Source organism: Hipposideros armiger, unplaced genomic scaffold (assembly GCF_001890085.2).
Source record: "Hipposideros armiger isolate ML-2016 unplaced genomic scaffold, ASM189008v1 scaffold_253, whole genome shotgun sequence".
NCBI lineage: Eukaryota > Metazoa > Chordata > Mammalia > Chiroptera > Hipposideridae > Hipposideros > Hipposideros armiger.
In genome coordinates, this window is record NW_017731603.1 from 1,750,335 (window position 1) to 1,765,716 (window position 15,382).

At 42.2% G+C, this 15,382-nt stretch overlaps 1 protein-coding gene across 1 annotated transcript; it reads left to right on the forward strand.

Moving 5' to 3' along the window:
• Positions 1 to 3,109: 3,109 nt before the first annotated feature.
• TCN1 (transcobalamin 1) lies at positions 3,110 to 15,382 on the forward strand. Its single transcript, XM_019655983.1, has 9 exons — positions 3,110 to 3,227; positions 5,538 to 5,717; positions 6,584 to 6,715; positions 7,621 to 7,776; positions 9,012 to 9,202; positions 12,230 to 12,416; positions 13,525 to 13,708; positions 14,912 to 15,030; positions 15,204 to 15,382. Exons 1-9 carry the CDS (start codon positions 3,149 to 3,151, stop codon positions 15,263 to 15,265), a joined length of 1,290 nt encoding a protein of 429 aa, XP_019511528.1. The 5' UTR covers positions 3,110 to 3,148; the 3' UTR covers positions 15,266 to 15,382.

Here is a 15,382-nt window from a genome sequence, read left to right on the forward strand (position 1 = left end):
CACATGGCACTGTCTGTGAGGGAGTTTTTAGCCAGTAAACAAATAACTGTATTGGAACACCCTCCCTACTCACCTGATCTGGCCCCCATTGACTTCTTTCTTAACCAAAGATAAAGGAAATATTGAAAAAAAGACAATTTGATGACATTCAGGACATCAAGGGTAGTACAATGACAGCTCTGATGGCCATTCCAGAAAAAGAGTTCCAAAATTTCTTTGAAGGGTGGACTAGGTGCTGGCATCAGTGCATAGCTTCCCAAGGGGAATACTTCAAAGGTGACCATAGTGATATTCAGCAATGAGGTATGCTGCACTTTTTCTAGGATGAGCTCACGAACTTAGTTGTCCAACCTTGGATGTGGCTCCACACGTCCCCCTGCTCCAGTCCCCATACATACTCGGCAGGAGCAGATCATAGGCATTCGTGCTCAGTTCAAAGTAACTTGTTCTGAGCCATATCTCCTGATCTCCCTGGGAGCTCTTAGGACCTTGTCTAGCTCTGCTGATAAGCCTGGAAGAGCTTGGTTTTTACTAGACATTTAGTACTTGGCTCACTCCTTAATATTCACTTTCAGTAAGTCACACAAATAACCAGAATTACATAAATCTCGTTTATCAGCATGAAGCAAAGTGAAAGAAAAGGAATGGAGATTATCTCAAAGTTGATCTGCTTGATTAGACAAGGAAATGTTGAATAGAGGACTATAACATACTTGGGTGACCTTGACTCCAAAAGCCCAGATGTTTAAATCCCAAATTCTCTCGCAATCCTGATTGAAGCCACCTCAATCATTTACTTTTATTTTCTAGTTTGCTCCTGTATAAACTTCTAATATTTATTCCAATGGGATTATCTACCAATAAGTGTTATTAACTGAGCATTTGGCTCTGGATCTGAGGCGGTTCCTTTCAGCAAATATTTGACAACCTCTTATGTAGTAGGCATTTTGCATGGTGCAGCAGGAGATACAACACTACACAAGAAAGACTTACCCTTGTCTTTGAGGAACTCACAGTCTGGCAAGGAGACACACATTAAATAAACAGTTAAGAAATGATTCTGCAAGTAACTAATTGCAATTCTGACACATGCTACAAAGGAAAAGTACAGAGTGTAAAGAAAGTAGGCAACAGGGGGACATAACCAGGTCTCAGGGATGCAGAGAGAGCATCCCTGAGGAAGTGGTATTTAAGCTAAACCATCTGAAAGCAAGCATTCAAGAGAGGAAAATCACACACACAAATAAGCCTTGAGGCAGAAAGGAACTTGGCACAAAAGAAGATCTGAAAAAAATGAGGCTGGAGCAAAACGTACAAGAGAGTAAGATAATGCTGGAGAGACAGGTGAGGGTCAGAAGTACAGATTCTTAGAGATCACATTGAAAATATGGAGTTTCAGTCAAAGGGCAATGGAAGCCATCAAGGTTTTAACCCAGAATTATGGTCTGGAAGATGACTGTAGATGCGAAACTGAATACTCAGGGCCCAGAGTCACAAACATATATTCAATTCTATGAGGATTTGAATAGCTTTTTGAAAATATTATCAGGACAATAAAATATCTCTTCTGCAAAAAAAAATTCAAAACTGACTTTTTCATAGATTAAATGTCCTAGGATGCTGTAGGTCAAGCTGTGTTCTTTGAGAAGTCCTTTTCTTTAGATGGGGTCTATGTTTTTATCAAGTCTGGGAAATGCTGCTCCAGGACTTGGATGGAGAATGACTTGGAGGGAGATACAAGTGGTTAAGACAAACATTTGGAAGTTATTTGGGAGGGGGGGGGAGAGGGGGGAGGTAGGGTACAGAATTTATGGGGCGTTAGATGAGAGTAACGGTAGTAAAGGCAGAGAGAAGCAGATTGGTTCCAGAAGGTAGAATGTTTGATGCTGGTGATTGATGTCGTCAGTGATTGAGGAAGACAGGTATCAGGCTTGACAACCAGACTTCAGATAGATACAACCGAGCTGAGAGTGAGCTAATTCAGGTTAACAATTATAGACTGCCTGTTATGTACTAGATACTAGTCTCAGCACCCTCATGATAACTCATCAAATTCTCACAAAATCTTGAGAGAGAAGAACTGTTATTATCTGCATTTCACTGATAAGAAAACTGAGACCCCAGGGGTTAAGGGACTTACCTAAGGCTGTTTGCAGGTCTGTAGCCAGGGCCATGGTCAGACCAAGAGCCTGCCTTCTCAGGACACAACAGGGGAGATGACAGGGCAGGAAGAAAAATCAGAGCTGGTTGATCCTGTGCTTTAGCTTGTATGAATCCAAGTCTCTTGGCTGCTGTGCCGTCTCAATGCAGCCCTTCTCAGCAGCTCCCCTGGGGTTTCGCAACCTCCCACCTGGAACCAAAGCTCCCACAAAGGAACTATTGTCCATGGATGGCTGCTAAAATGATTGTTTCTGTGGGGGGATGTGAGCTAGGCACCTCCTATTCTGCCATCTTGTTGATCCAGAACAATCATCTTAAAGATAAATTAATAGTATTTTCTAATAATTCTTGGAAGAACCATGACAGACAACACTTCTCACATGTAGCATCTTTGCTGGCATGGCAAAAATCCACATTTGATGTATATCTCTGTGGTTATCCTTTTGGGTTAGGTAACTCTCAGCGTATCTGTCTTAGGAGAAAATCATAGGTGAAAACCACTGTGCCAAAGACCCTCCCATGCACCAGGCTGCCCCATCAGGCCTGCCCCAATTTCAGACTTAGAACTTCTGCTTCCATTTTTATATGTTGTAAGCCCTTGCCCCATCACATCTAACCTCTCAGGAGACCTAAATAAAACGTAACAAAAGTGGAACAGAAAAGAGAGAAACATTGCTGAAAATAGTCATTTACCTAATTTATTCTCATTGGGCTGAAGGCAAGAACCATGAATCCTGAAGGTTTGGAATAGAAAACAAAGAAAAATTATTTCCTCATCCTCCCTGACCATACCTTGCAAGACTTCTTCCTGGTTTATCATACTACTTGGACAAATACATTTGACCACACCTCCTGATATTGCTCAATATTTGCTTGAGTGAAAGAGACTGAGGTAAGCTGGAGGAGGAGCTCTCATTACCTTCTGTCCATCATCCAATAAATAGCCAGGCCAGCCAAGTCCTCACCATTCCAATACCCTGCTGGAGAGATGAGACACTCACACCAGCTGCCCCTGGTGGGGGTCCTATTGTTTTCTCTTATTCCAAGCCAACTATGTACAATATGTGGTGAGTATGCTTTGAGCTGAAATTACTCTAATGTGATAGTTTTCCTGACAGCCACAGACAGGGGACTTTGTATAGAGTTACCTTGGGAAAGACCCATTTTCAGTTCTATATATGGTTGGACTCTATGAGTAACGTAAAGGGTGGCAGGAGATGGTAAGGAAAGGTCCACAATGTATGTTGTTTTAAGAGGGATCATAGATTTGATGTTAACTTGCCTAAGTGTTCTTCCTACGCTCAGATGCTGCCTACCACAGCAACACCACCAAGTAACTGTCTATGCTTGTTCATTTTCAATGAAGGAAAATTTATGATCCCAGAAATTTTTCAAGATCGTAGAAAGTTATCTTTTGATTCTGAGGTGCAATCTATTTTTCTAAAGTTCAACCCACTGGTTTTGAGTTAACCCCTTGTAACAACACAGAAAAAAATAATGTTAATAATCTCGTTCAAATAATGAAAACTGCTCTCTTGTCACTGCTAAGTGTAGTTGTTCCAGGCTACACATCTCCCTCCCTTCAACCCTTCCCCAAGGGACATGGGTACAGACCCCATCATCTCTCCTCTGGGTGTAGGCTCCAGTGATTGTCTGATTCTATTAAAAAATAGTAAGTAAGAGAAAGAAAAACTGGGTTCAGGTCTAGTATGACCCCTTAGTAGCTGAATGATCCAATGTTTCTGAATTTCATTAACTTCATTCCTAAATGGAGGCTAATCAGGAAAGGGTGTTGAAGCAGGTGATTTCTTGAAGATCCAATGTAGCTCTCAGGTGCATGATTTCTGCATGTAAGTCCTTACCCTGGAATTGACCTTCAAATCAATCCAAGGATGACTATGTAGTGCCATCTGTGGCTACATCTTCCTGGTTCCCTGTAGCCTACCAGAAGAGATCAACACCCCAGCAGAAAGACTTATATTCATACAAGCTAAAACACAGAATAGGCCAACTCTACTTTTATTTCCTGGCCTGTCGTCTTCTCTGTTGTAGCCTAAGAATAGGGGGTCCCTATGGAGGCTCTGAAGTTCAATTCATTGCACAAAATAATTAACTTTGTCTTTAGTGGTCAAGAAAGCTGATTTGAGTTGTTGACCAGGAACTAAACAGTCTGTTTCAGTGCCAGAAAATCTGCTGAACTGGAAGCTTTCAACAAAATCTCAGCGATGACTCTCAATTGTTCAATTGTGCATATAACAAATCATGACATTTCTATAATCACTCAATTCAGCTCTTCCTGACTCTCTATTTTAAAGTGAAGAAAGGTGGGCAAGGGAAATCGCATGTCCTGGATTCTCTAAGTATAGGAATAGACACTCCAGTAAGCTAAAAGTAATTGTATGTACAGTATTTTACAGTTTATGAAGGGATTACTTGTCCCATATCTATGAAATACATGTTAATAGCCACAATTTTAAAATGAGGAAACTGGAGATCAGGAAAGTCACATAACTTAACCACAGTCATAAGTGAAGGAACACAAAATCCAGCCAACGCCTGGCAGGACCCAGGGCTCATGCCCTTCTCACTATGGCAGTAACCCATGAGATAATCTGGAGATGGGTAGGATTATGGACAAAGCATATGCAGCAACGTTTTAAGTGGTAACTAACTCTTCTTGTTCTCCAGCTCTTGTGGAACTCTGGACTCTCTTTTTCACTTCCACAGTATAATGTGATTCCCTCTCCCCTCCACCCTGGGGTTTGGACAGGTTGCAGGCTAACACTGGAGGGTTTCCCAAAGCGTGCCTACCGCTGCATAACGATCTTGATACCTGGCCAGTTAGTTAATCGCACAATTCAGCTGTTGAGGTCAATCACCAATGTAACATAGAATTTTTGCCTTCCCTCCCTCTGATTTAACTGAATTGAGTTAGAAGAAGAAGGAGAAGAAAAGAACTCAATCCAGGAAGCAGAAAGGGCTATAGCCTGGGAGTCAGAAGAGGTGTAGTCTAGTCTCAGTTAAGGCTCTGATTACAGAGGTTTCTTTAAGGACTTCCTTTCTAGGTATCATATCCAAAATTAGGGCATGATACTAAATCTCCCAGGCAGGACTGATATTCTGCCAGTACACAGTAGTAAGGCTGAACCAGTTGTTAAAATATTAAAACCCTTTCCATGCTGGTTGGTAAAGTAGCAACGCCTGCCATCACAGGGACTTCAGGCCCACTTTTTATTGTTCCAGCAACAGAGCCAGTGACCACTGAATTGGTCTATGTCCATGCCACATATATTACTAAATGTTTTACTATCACCTCTGTTCCTAGCCTTACTATTTTCTGAGTGTGTGTTTCATATTTCCTCCCTCTCCTGCCACAGAGGTAAGCAAAGAAAACTACTCCCGTCTAAATCCTCTAATAAACACAATGATCAATTCAAAATATGCCAAAGGAGTCCAAGCTGCCAATGTCCTGTTGTCCCTTAGACTTGTTGGAATCCGGAACCAAAGCATAGAACAACAGCTGATCCAACAAGTTCACGACAGTGAGGAAAGTACAGGTAAGTGTCTATACTCTCAGCAAGCTTTAGGATAACAGCTACCTATCTACTAAGATGATCTCCAGTGAGTCCTGAAAATTGTGTGTCCAAGGAGGTATCCCCGTTGCATCTATCATAGCTATATAAAATTTGAGGTAACATAAAGTTACCTCAAAATATCAATCCCCTGCCACTTACTCTCAAGCTAAGCCTTACTTACCTCGTTGGATCCTGAAAGCCATTTTCCTTCAAGAGGTCACAAGGAAAAGCAAAAGAAATTATAGACTCTTATCCATTAATACTGTTCTATGAGCTAGCTGAGTTCACAACCAGATAGAGGTGTGGACCACAACTAAGAAAGCTGACAATAGAGAAGCAAGCAAAGAGCAATAGAGACATGGCCTGGGTTCGAGTCCAGGCTCTACCTTGAGCCTTTCATGTCAATATAGAACCTCAGCCTTCTAATTAATATAAAGAGGAAATGAAGCCACCCCTAACTACCTCTTATTGTAAGAATTATGAAAAAGCCTGCGAGTTTTGATACTCTATAAGGCAGAACATAAAAGTCAATTATTATTATCCTGGCAAAATGATACACACAGAGAGAGAAAACCCCAAGATTTTATTATTTATCTATTTTTCTTCTTTTTTATTTTCATAAGGATTGTCTTATTCTGAAAAGATCCCATTATTTCATGGGAAGGACTAAGATCTCACTTGCATTTATTCAGTACTGCTAGAAAAGGCTTTGCTTGTGGGATAAAAAAGAGAACAATAAAAAATTAGTGTAGAGTGGAACAGGCAACATAAGTCACAGGAAGACAGGAGGCCAAAAACGTCACAAGCATGGACCTTGTTAAACTTGAATACTTTTCTTTTGGGATCAGATTTAACCTCGGGTCAGCTTGCCTTGGTTATACTGGCTTTGGGAGCATGTCAGAGCTCTGATGAAACATTTGCATACCCTCACCTGGTCAGCCAACTGGAAAAGAAATTCCAAGCAGAAATTAAAAACATGGGTAAGAATCAAATATCCAGAGACCCTGGATAACCTTGTCTTCTCCTCCACTGATTCAGAACCATATGAAGTTTCCCTCCACTCTTTCCCTCTCCTCTTCATTCTGTTCATCCCACTCTATCTTTGTAGATCACCTTCCCTTCTTCCCTCTTTCAACTTGCATCTTGAATTTTCTTTTCAAATATGTTCAACTGAGCATTGACCGTACATCAAGCACTGTCTTATATATGATGATGATGAACACACACACACACACACACACACACACACAATTCTCTAGTCCTCCAGAAGCTTGGCTTTTAGACAAATAATGAATTCCACCAGAAATGGCTGAGCTATACAAGACACTGTGTCATAAATACCAAAGCATACAATACTAGTGCAAGAGCTAAAGATGGCCCAAAGTACTTTATCACTGAGGAAAATAGGTTGACCATGATGGCTGCTAGTGAGGTGCATCGTTATTATTTCAACTCCTACCCAATATTCTATTAATTATTAAGTCTCTCCAATCCCATCTTCCTTTAAGATGACTTCTATTTCTTCCACTTCTACTTAGAGTTTCAACACATCACTATCGAAAGTGTAAGAGGCTTGGTGGTGGGAAATCTCTATTCTAGAACTAGCTCTGTAACCACTTAAATATCAGGATGGTATTTTAATCTCTTTCATGCTGGGTCTCCTCAGTGATAAAATGAAAGGAGTTGAGTTGAATTTGGTGGCCCTTGAGAGCCTTTAAATTTCTCAAGTTTGCTGGTTCTGTGAGTGATTCCCCCCTTTCCATTACTCACCTCTCCTTAAATGTAAAAACAAAAAAAAATGGGAATAAAGTAAGTAGGAATAGACTGCAAATGTATTACTCCTGTACCACTTCCATGAGTAAGTTGCTTCTTTTCTCTCTGACAGAAATACACCATGGCAACCCACTGACTAACTACTACCAGCTCAGCTTGGACATTTTGGCCTTGTGTCTGTTCAATGGAAAATACTCTATCAACAGAGTTACTAAACTCTTCACTCCTGAAAATAAAAACTTCTATTTTGGTGGCCAGTTCTCAGTAGGTGAGTCATTAATCCAATTCCCCTGATAGAAAGGACACCATTAGCAGTAGGTCTTGCCCTGGGGGGTTTTCTACAAGTTAAGTAGTAGATTTTTGTCTCCCCTGGTCTCCTCAGAAGAGAATTTTGTTGAGAAGAATGGATATTGGGTGGCAATTAGGTCTCTTTCTAGATGTGTAGTATAGAAAGACCTGGTTCCTAGCCTAGCTCTTCTTTGGGTTAAGTAATGAATGGATGTGAATTCTTGACTTTAATTTTCCCATGTGTAAAACGAGAATAGATCATGAGACTCTTCATGTAACATACTTTAGGAAGGATAAGTGTTAGAGAAAGGGAATGTAGTGGAATTCATTTATTTTACCCCGGGCCTCTTTCTCCAATTTATTGGGACCATTTGAATGTGAGAGTTTTCTTGAACAGCACAATCTCTCCAGGAGATGAGCCACAATATTTTGATCAATAAAGTGTGTGTTCACAATGGGGAAGGACCAGAAATTTCCCACTGGGTCAGCTTACACATCCAAAAAGAAGTGCCCTCTAGAAGCTACTAGTGGTGCTCCGCCCCTCTGGATCCGGATGCACAAGCTCATCTTTCTCCAAGAAGCTCAATGAAAATCATTCAGTGTCTCTAGGTAGTAAGAAGAATGTGAGACTTCTCATACTCCTTTGCCCATGCAAGAGGGAAGCCACCACCCTTAAGGAACTTGGGGGGACCAAATAACAATTGAGAAAAACAGGCCTTATCCTCACTTCTTTCAATCTCTTGCTTCATAAGGGGTTTATTGGAAAAGAATTCTCTTAAGTGCTATTTTCTGATCAGTCAAATGAAAACCTTGAAACATTACCAAGACATAGTTTCTTTGGTATATCACCCTTCATTTACTCAATTCCTTTGCCAATATGGCTGAAAGATGAAAAAAAGAAAAAAAAACAAGATGTAAAAGTAGAAGACTGTTCATGTGTTTTCATGAGCAAGATATGACTTATTGAGAACAAGGTACGTGGCTCCTCAATATAAGGAAAGAATCTTGAACTATTTGAGTGGTTAGCGCCAGCAAGATGATTGCTATAGCTTGAAGTCTTTCTCTCCCAGCACTGACAAGCATAACCAGCCACCCCAGTTTGCCCAGATCTCTTCCTCGTTTAGCTCTAAAAGTCCCACATACCAGTAAACCCATCAGTTATGGGCAAACCGGGATTATTGGTCACCCTGTCACCAAGGTTTTGTTTCCTGACAGATACTGGTGCGATGGCTGTCCTGGCTCTGACCTGTGTGAAGAGAAGGATAGTAAATGGACAGATTAAAACAGATGAAGAACATTTCAAGCATATCAAGGGTCACATAAAGTCACTGGTAAAAAAGATTCTGTCTGAGAAAAAAGAAAATGGTCTCATTGGAAACCTATTTAGCACAGGAGAAGCTATGCAGGTAAGTCAAAGGATAAAATAGGAGACAGAGAAGAGTTGTGAAGGAAAGCAATATCTTTATCCTTCCTTATTGGCCTTCTAAGATCTTATTATCCACTCTGTTCCCTAGACTACCTTTGATTTTACTCATGTGATTCCTCTTCCCTGCCTGAAATGTATTCTCCTTACCTTCAGTCTTTACCTTTCCATATCCAATGCTTCTATGAAGCTTTTCCTGACTACAATATTTTTTTTTAAGATTTTTATTGGGGAATTGGGGGGATGGGAACAGGGCTGGGGAATTGGGGGAAGGGGAACAGACAAGTTGCTGTTGTTTTGTTTTGTTGTTGTTCTTCAGTCTAGTTGTGGAGGACGTTGCTTCACTGGCCCAAGTTGGCACCATTATTGCGCTCTTCCCGGGTGAGGCACATCAGTCGCCGGCTTCTGGACGGCCGCTCACTGCGGCTGCTGACCGCTCACGCTGGCTGCTTGCTACACACGGTAGCCCATGGCAACCCACTGCCACAGGGGCTGCAGCCTATGCTGTTGCCGGCAACTCAGGGCACCCCAGCTCCGGGTTGAGCTGTTGTTCAGCATCTTAGCTGTAGAGGGCAGTGTCACTGGCCCTCATATGTGGGATCCAAACTGGGGCCCTCTGGCGTCCCAAGCCAGTTCTTAACCATCGCGCCACTCGACCGGCCCCTGACTACAATATTTTTAAGAAATTCTAGAGTCTACTACAACTACAACCTATCTTGTTCTATCAGATGTACTTTCACACTATACCATATACCATCATTTGGTGCTTTCATCTTATCTCTGAAACTAGATTATTGTTGTAGAAGTGGTTAGTGGCAATAACAGCAACTGGTATTTGTTGACATTAATTCAATGCACACATTATAGAGAAAAAATTATTACCTCTATTTCCTATGATAAGAGCACGAGTCACGCAGTATCAGTAACTTGCCTAATCTTACAAAACCAGAAAGTGAGGCAGACAAGGACTGGTCCTAAACAGTTGGTTTCAAAACTCACACTCAGGGGCCGGCCGAGTGGCGCGATGGTTAAGAACTCGCTTGGGATGCCAGAGGGCCCCGGTTCGGATCCCACATATGAGGGCCAGTGACACTGCCCTCTACAGCTAAGATGCTGAACAACAGCTCAACCTGGAGCTGGGCTGCCATGAGTCGCCGGCGACGGCGTAGGCTGCAGTCCCTGTGGCAGTGCATTGCCATGGGCTACCGTGTGTGGCCAGCAGCCAGCGTGAGCGGCCAGCAGCCGCAGTGAGCGGCCGTCCAGAAGCCGGCGACTGATCTGCCTCACCCGGGAAGAGTGCAATGATGGTGCCAACTTGGGCCAGTGAAGCAATGTCCTCCACAACTAGATTGAAGAACAAAACGACAGCAACTTGTCTGTTCTCCTTTCCCCAATTCCCCAGCACTGTTCCCATCCCCACAATTCCCCAATAAAAATCTTTAAAAAAAAAAACAAAAACTCACACTCAGCCCCTACACTTCCTGTTCCATGAAGTCTGGGATTTTATTCCTGCAGTGATTTACTCAACCCTAAGGGATTAATACAAGAAGAGATCAAGGAAGATTTAAAGAAAAAATGTTTTTCACTGAGTCTTTAGTATGCATAGGGGTTTTTAAGGCTGACTCAGGGTGAGAGAACCTTCAAAGGGACAGAGGATAGCAAGGACAAAGACCAAAGGCATCAAAGAACATCACACTTTTTAGGAAGGTCAAGGAGTTTGGCATGGTCAGCATAGGGTCCTTGGGGAAAATGACAAGATGAGGCTGGTGCTGTAAGCAAGAGTCTAATCATATGGTTGTTTGTATTGTTGACACTATTTGTGTTGTCTGCCTTGCTAAGTTTGAATATAAAACGGTGGCTTCCCAATCTGGCTGCATCTTTGAATCACCTGGGGGTGATATTAATTCACAGCAGGATAAAGAGCTTCCTGCCTACAAGACAGTTTTTAAGAGGAGCTGTAATATGGTCAGCTTGCTTTCTTTTTAACATCCCCCAAATGCTTGTTGACTACTTGGTTAACTTTAAGAGCCTTCAAGAAAAGATGACAAGTGGGGGGATCTGCTCTTCCCCGAGAAACTATGCAGCAACATCTTCAAGTCCGACCCATTTTACTTCTTGTTTTGTTTGCTCTAATGCCCTCCTAACTTTTCCTGCCCCATAATTCGGCCCCTTCAATCCAATTTACATCTGCTGCCTAGAGAGTTCCTGTTCAAGAGCCCACCATACTCCCCACTGTTCAGGACATAATGTCAGCCACCTTCCCCTGAAATTCAGTGGTCTAGCCCTCTGACCACCGCCTTCTCCAGATTGTTCTTCCACAACTGCCCTGAGCGTTCCCTGTGCACCGGTCTCTCCAGACCAGGAGAGAGATCCTCCGGGATTTTGCTAAAATGCAGATGCTTTCATCATGACCAGACCATGCCCTGGCCACTGCTACTTTAGCAGCTTTGGTCATGCTGTTCCCTCTGGGTACAGTGCTCCCCTCTTTATGTCACCTGCTGAAATGCTGTCCTAAGTCCTACCTCAAGTACTGCCTTCTCCCCAAGCCTTTCCTCAGCCCCACCTAATGTTTGGAGCGCTTCCTGTTCGGGAAGGCCTGCCCACTAGGTGACTCTCTGAGAGCATTCACCTCAGGGGCTCTTCCAACAGTTTGTGAACAATATTTATTGAGTGGCTCCTCTATGACAGGTACTGTTCCAGTGCTTGTATCCAGTGACGGGATACAGGAGTGAATACGGTAGAGAAAGGCTGTTCTCACTGGCACTATTATAGTTTGTTAATATTAAGCAACTCCCCACCTCCCCACCCAAATAGTTTATAAACTTCTTGATGGCAGGAACGTTAGCTTGGTTGTCTAAGATGCTGCCTGTGTAGTCAATATCCAATAAATATTTTCTGAATTAGTTAGATGTAGGCTTTCCCCTGATTTGAAGTTTCTCATTCATTTTCATTTTCTCTCTCTCTCTCTCTCTCTCTCTCTCTCTCTCTCTCTCTCTCTCTCTCTCATTAGGCTCTCTTTGTCTCATCAAATGAATGTCTCAATGAAAATGAATGGAATTGCCAACAAACTCTGGACACAGTGCTCGAGGAAATTTCTCGGGGAGCATTCCACATACCAATTGCTGCAGCACAGATCTTACCTGCCCTGGTGGGAAAGACCTATTTGGATGTTAACAAAAACTCTTCTTGTGGTTCAGGTATATAGAGCACTAAAGAGCAAACCATTTTGCCTTCCAGCATAACACGCAAAATGCATGAGATTTAGGTGTCCTTGTGGCACCAAAAGTGCCCAGATAAACCTCTAAAGCCTAACAGCTTCCAGATAGAACTCGGTCCTTTATATGCCATCAGAGAGTATGACCACCTGAGGATTTGTTCTTAACAGGGTAATATTGGGTTCTCGGAAAAGTCAGGACGCATTTTTGCAATGAAAAACATAGAAATAATACGTCATGGCTTTTCCGACAACCCAATAGATGTCGTTCTTGGTTCAAATACTGCTAAGCAAAGTAAACTTGATTAGATGATATCTGTCTCCAAAGGGATGTTTTCTGATTGCTGGATACAGAGTGAGGTTCTGAGCATCATCCCCATCCTAAACAGAGTATGGTGCCTCTACCTTTCCATTATGCACAGTGCACTCAGGGGAAATAAGACGTCTGTGTGGATAAGAAATAAGACAGTGGTACTTAAAACTGCAGCATCAATCGCTGATTCAGACCACTGATTTTGCAACAAGGTATAAGGAAAGGAAACTCTTCCTTCTATGTCATTCATTCCTAGCTCAGTCACAGAGGATTGGGGCCTTGGACACAATGTTTAACCTCTAAGTTTCAGTTTTCTAATGCAAGAAATGCACATGATAATGGTATCTAACGTAGGTTTTTGTAAGGACTGAATGAAATAGTTCATGGAAAATGATTAGTTCAGTGCCTGCACATAATATTTTTTCAATCAATTGTTAAGAAATAAAAAGGAAAAAAAAGGACACATTATTGTATGCTGTAACAAAGGAGGGGGAAATCAGGAGCCTCTGTGAGAAAGGGAGAGGGGGCAACTGAACTGCTTACACAGCTGGGAGTTGAGCTGAACACAAGCATTCACAAGGCGGTGAGTATCTGGTTTGGATTTCTGCTGTAGTCACATGAGACATCTGCTCCTTGACTGATGACACCTGCTCCCTGTAGCAAATCCCCCTCTGCATAAAGGAAAGGAGTCCACGGGTGGGGTTGGATAGGTATGCAACTCTAACATTATTTTGATGATTCCGAATAATAATTCTTCTCTGCTTTCCTGTCTGTGTAGGTAACTTCAACATCTCTAGTCAGGAACCTATACCTGTGGTCCCTACTAGCTCACCCTCATATATCTTAGTCCATTATTCTGTGGAAATCAATGAAACGTATTCCACCGATGTCACTGTGCCGACTGGTTCTGTCTTCCTAGATGTGATGGAGGCAGCTCAGAAAATGAACAAGACTGCATTTTGGTATGTCTGTACATAACCTGAGTTTATGGGATTTAGTGTGATACTGAAATACATCTGCATGTGAATACAAAGTACATTTAAAACACTTCTTAATCCGTACCTTTGCTGTGCGTTTACATCTCACGGCAGGGGTTAAAAAATGGAGGTGAGACTTTTCATCTTTTAGCACATAGTAGGTATTAAATGTTCACCTAATGGATCAATAATCCCAAGGATCTCTCTTCTATCAGTAAAGCTCCTTCAATAAATACAACTTCTTAAGTCAGACATTTTGTGTCTGGAACAGTGGTTCTTAACAATTTTTGAATCACTAACCCCTTTGAAAATCAGATGAGTGGGATGCTCATCCCAGAAAAATGAACATACACACAAAAAACATCCTTTCAGTCAGAAGTTTCACAAACGCCCAGAAGCCCCTCCATGCCCATCCCCCGCTTCAGGAGATTTCATGCACCCCTAGATTTAGGTTCCCTGGCCTAGGGGGGTCATTATTAAAATTAAGATATTGACTTTGTCTCTGAAAAATATGGTTTATTTGGCTTCTTAAACCTAATCGACAATCATTGATTGCATCCAGTAACATGATGTCAGGTGGTACAGAGAAAAATCGCGCATATGAAAATATCTATGTGTGTATATATATTTTATATTCTAAATATACATATAAAATTAGAAAGGCCCCTATCAAGTGTTCCAGGAAGGTAGAGAAATGTGACTAAAGAATGTGAAACAGACATTAACCATGTCACTTTTTAATAAACAAACATGAAATATTAAATTATTTTTCCCTGTTTCTCTTTCTTAAGAGAAAACCTACTAACATATGACTTGTGGTGCCTCTAGGACATGAAGTTAACGCTTCCATCTACCGTCTTAGTATCTTTGGCAGTTACTACCTTAGGGAAGGTTAGAAGTTGTTGACTGCAAAGTGTCCCCATGGCGGGAGGGAGAGGCAGAAACCCTTGGCATCATTTATCTAATTTAGCATGGATTGTGGAATGCCCACATCAGAATCACCTGAAATGTTTATAAAACGTGCAGCTGCCTGGTCCCAGCCCTACAGAATCAAAGGATAGGGCCAGGAAATCTACATTTGGGGGGAATATCTTCAAGGTTCTTAGGTACATTAAAGTTTGAAAAATGCCCCCGTAGCGTTGCCTTTGAAAATTGTAAGTTCCTGTAACCCATTCCCTGTCCCCACAGTTTCACAGTGAGGGAGAGCTCGTGGGGCTCCTACATCACCTCTGTTCAAGGCTTGAAAGCCAACAGTAATGACAGAAGCTACTGGGAACTTCTGAGTGAAGGCAAGCCTCTGAGCCAAGGTGAGCGCAAGTCTGCCCAAAGCCCCACCGTGAGCGCGCCCAGAGCACTCGGATGCGAGGGTGTGAGCTTCCGTGGAACACGAGCCCAGCAGCTGGGAGAGGGACGTCCATCCATTAGTTAGTGATTCGGTGGCCAAATCGTTTGACCCACTTCTCCTTGTCTTCCTTTGCAGGAGTTGGTAGTTATGTTGTCCATAATGGCGAAAATTTGGAGGTTCGTTGGAGCAAATACTAATAAACTCAAACCATCCTCAGCTGGATCTAATTTTTTCTGCAGTGGCCCTCCATGTGGAAAGTGGCCTCAGGCCTTGCTTTTCATTTATCTCTCCCTTTCTCTCTTACGTTCAATAAA

Bases quoted from the DNA above. Each gene is read 5' to 3' on its own strand.
- TCN1 (XM_019655983.1), top strand. From the start codon at position 3,149: ATGAGACACTCACACCAGCTGCCCCTGGTGGGGGTCCTATTGTTTTCT. The intron at 7,777-9,011 runs GTGAGTCATTAA...GTTTCCTGACAG, and splicing joins TGGTGGCCAGTTCTCAGTAG to ATACTGGTGCGATGGCTGTC. The intron at 15,031-15,203 runs GTGAGCGCAAGT...CTTCCTTTGCAG, and splicing joins AGGCAAGCCTCTGAGCCAAG to GAGTTGGTAGTTATGTTGTC.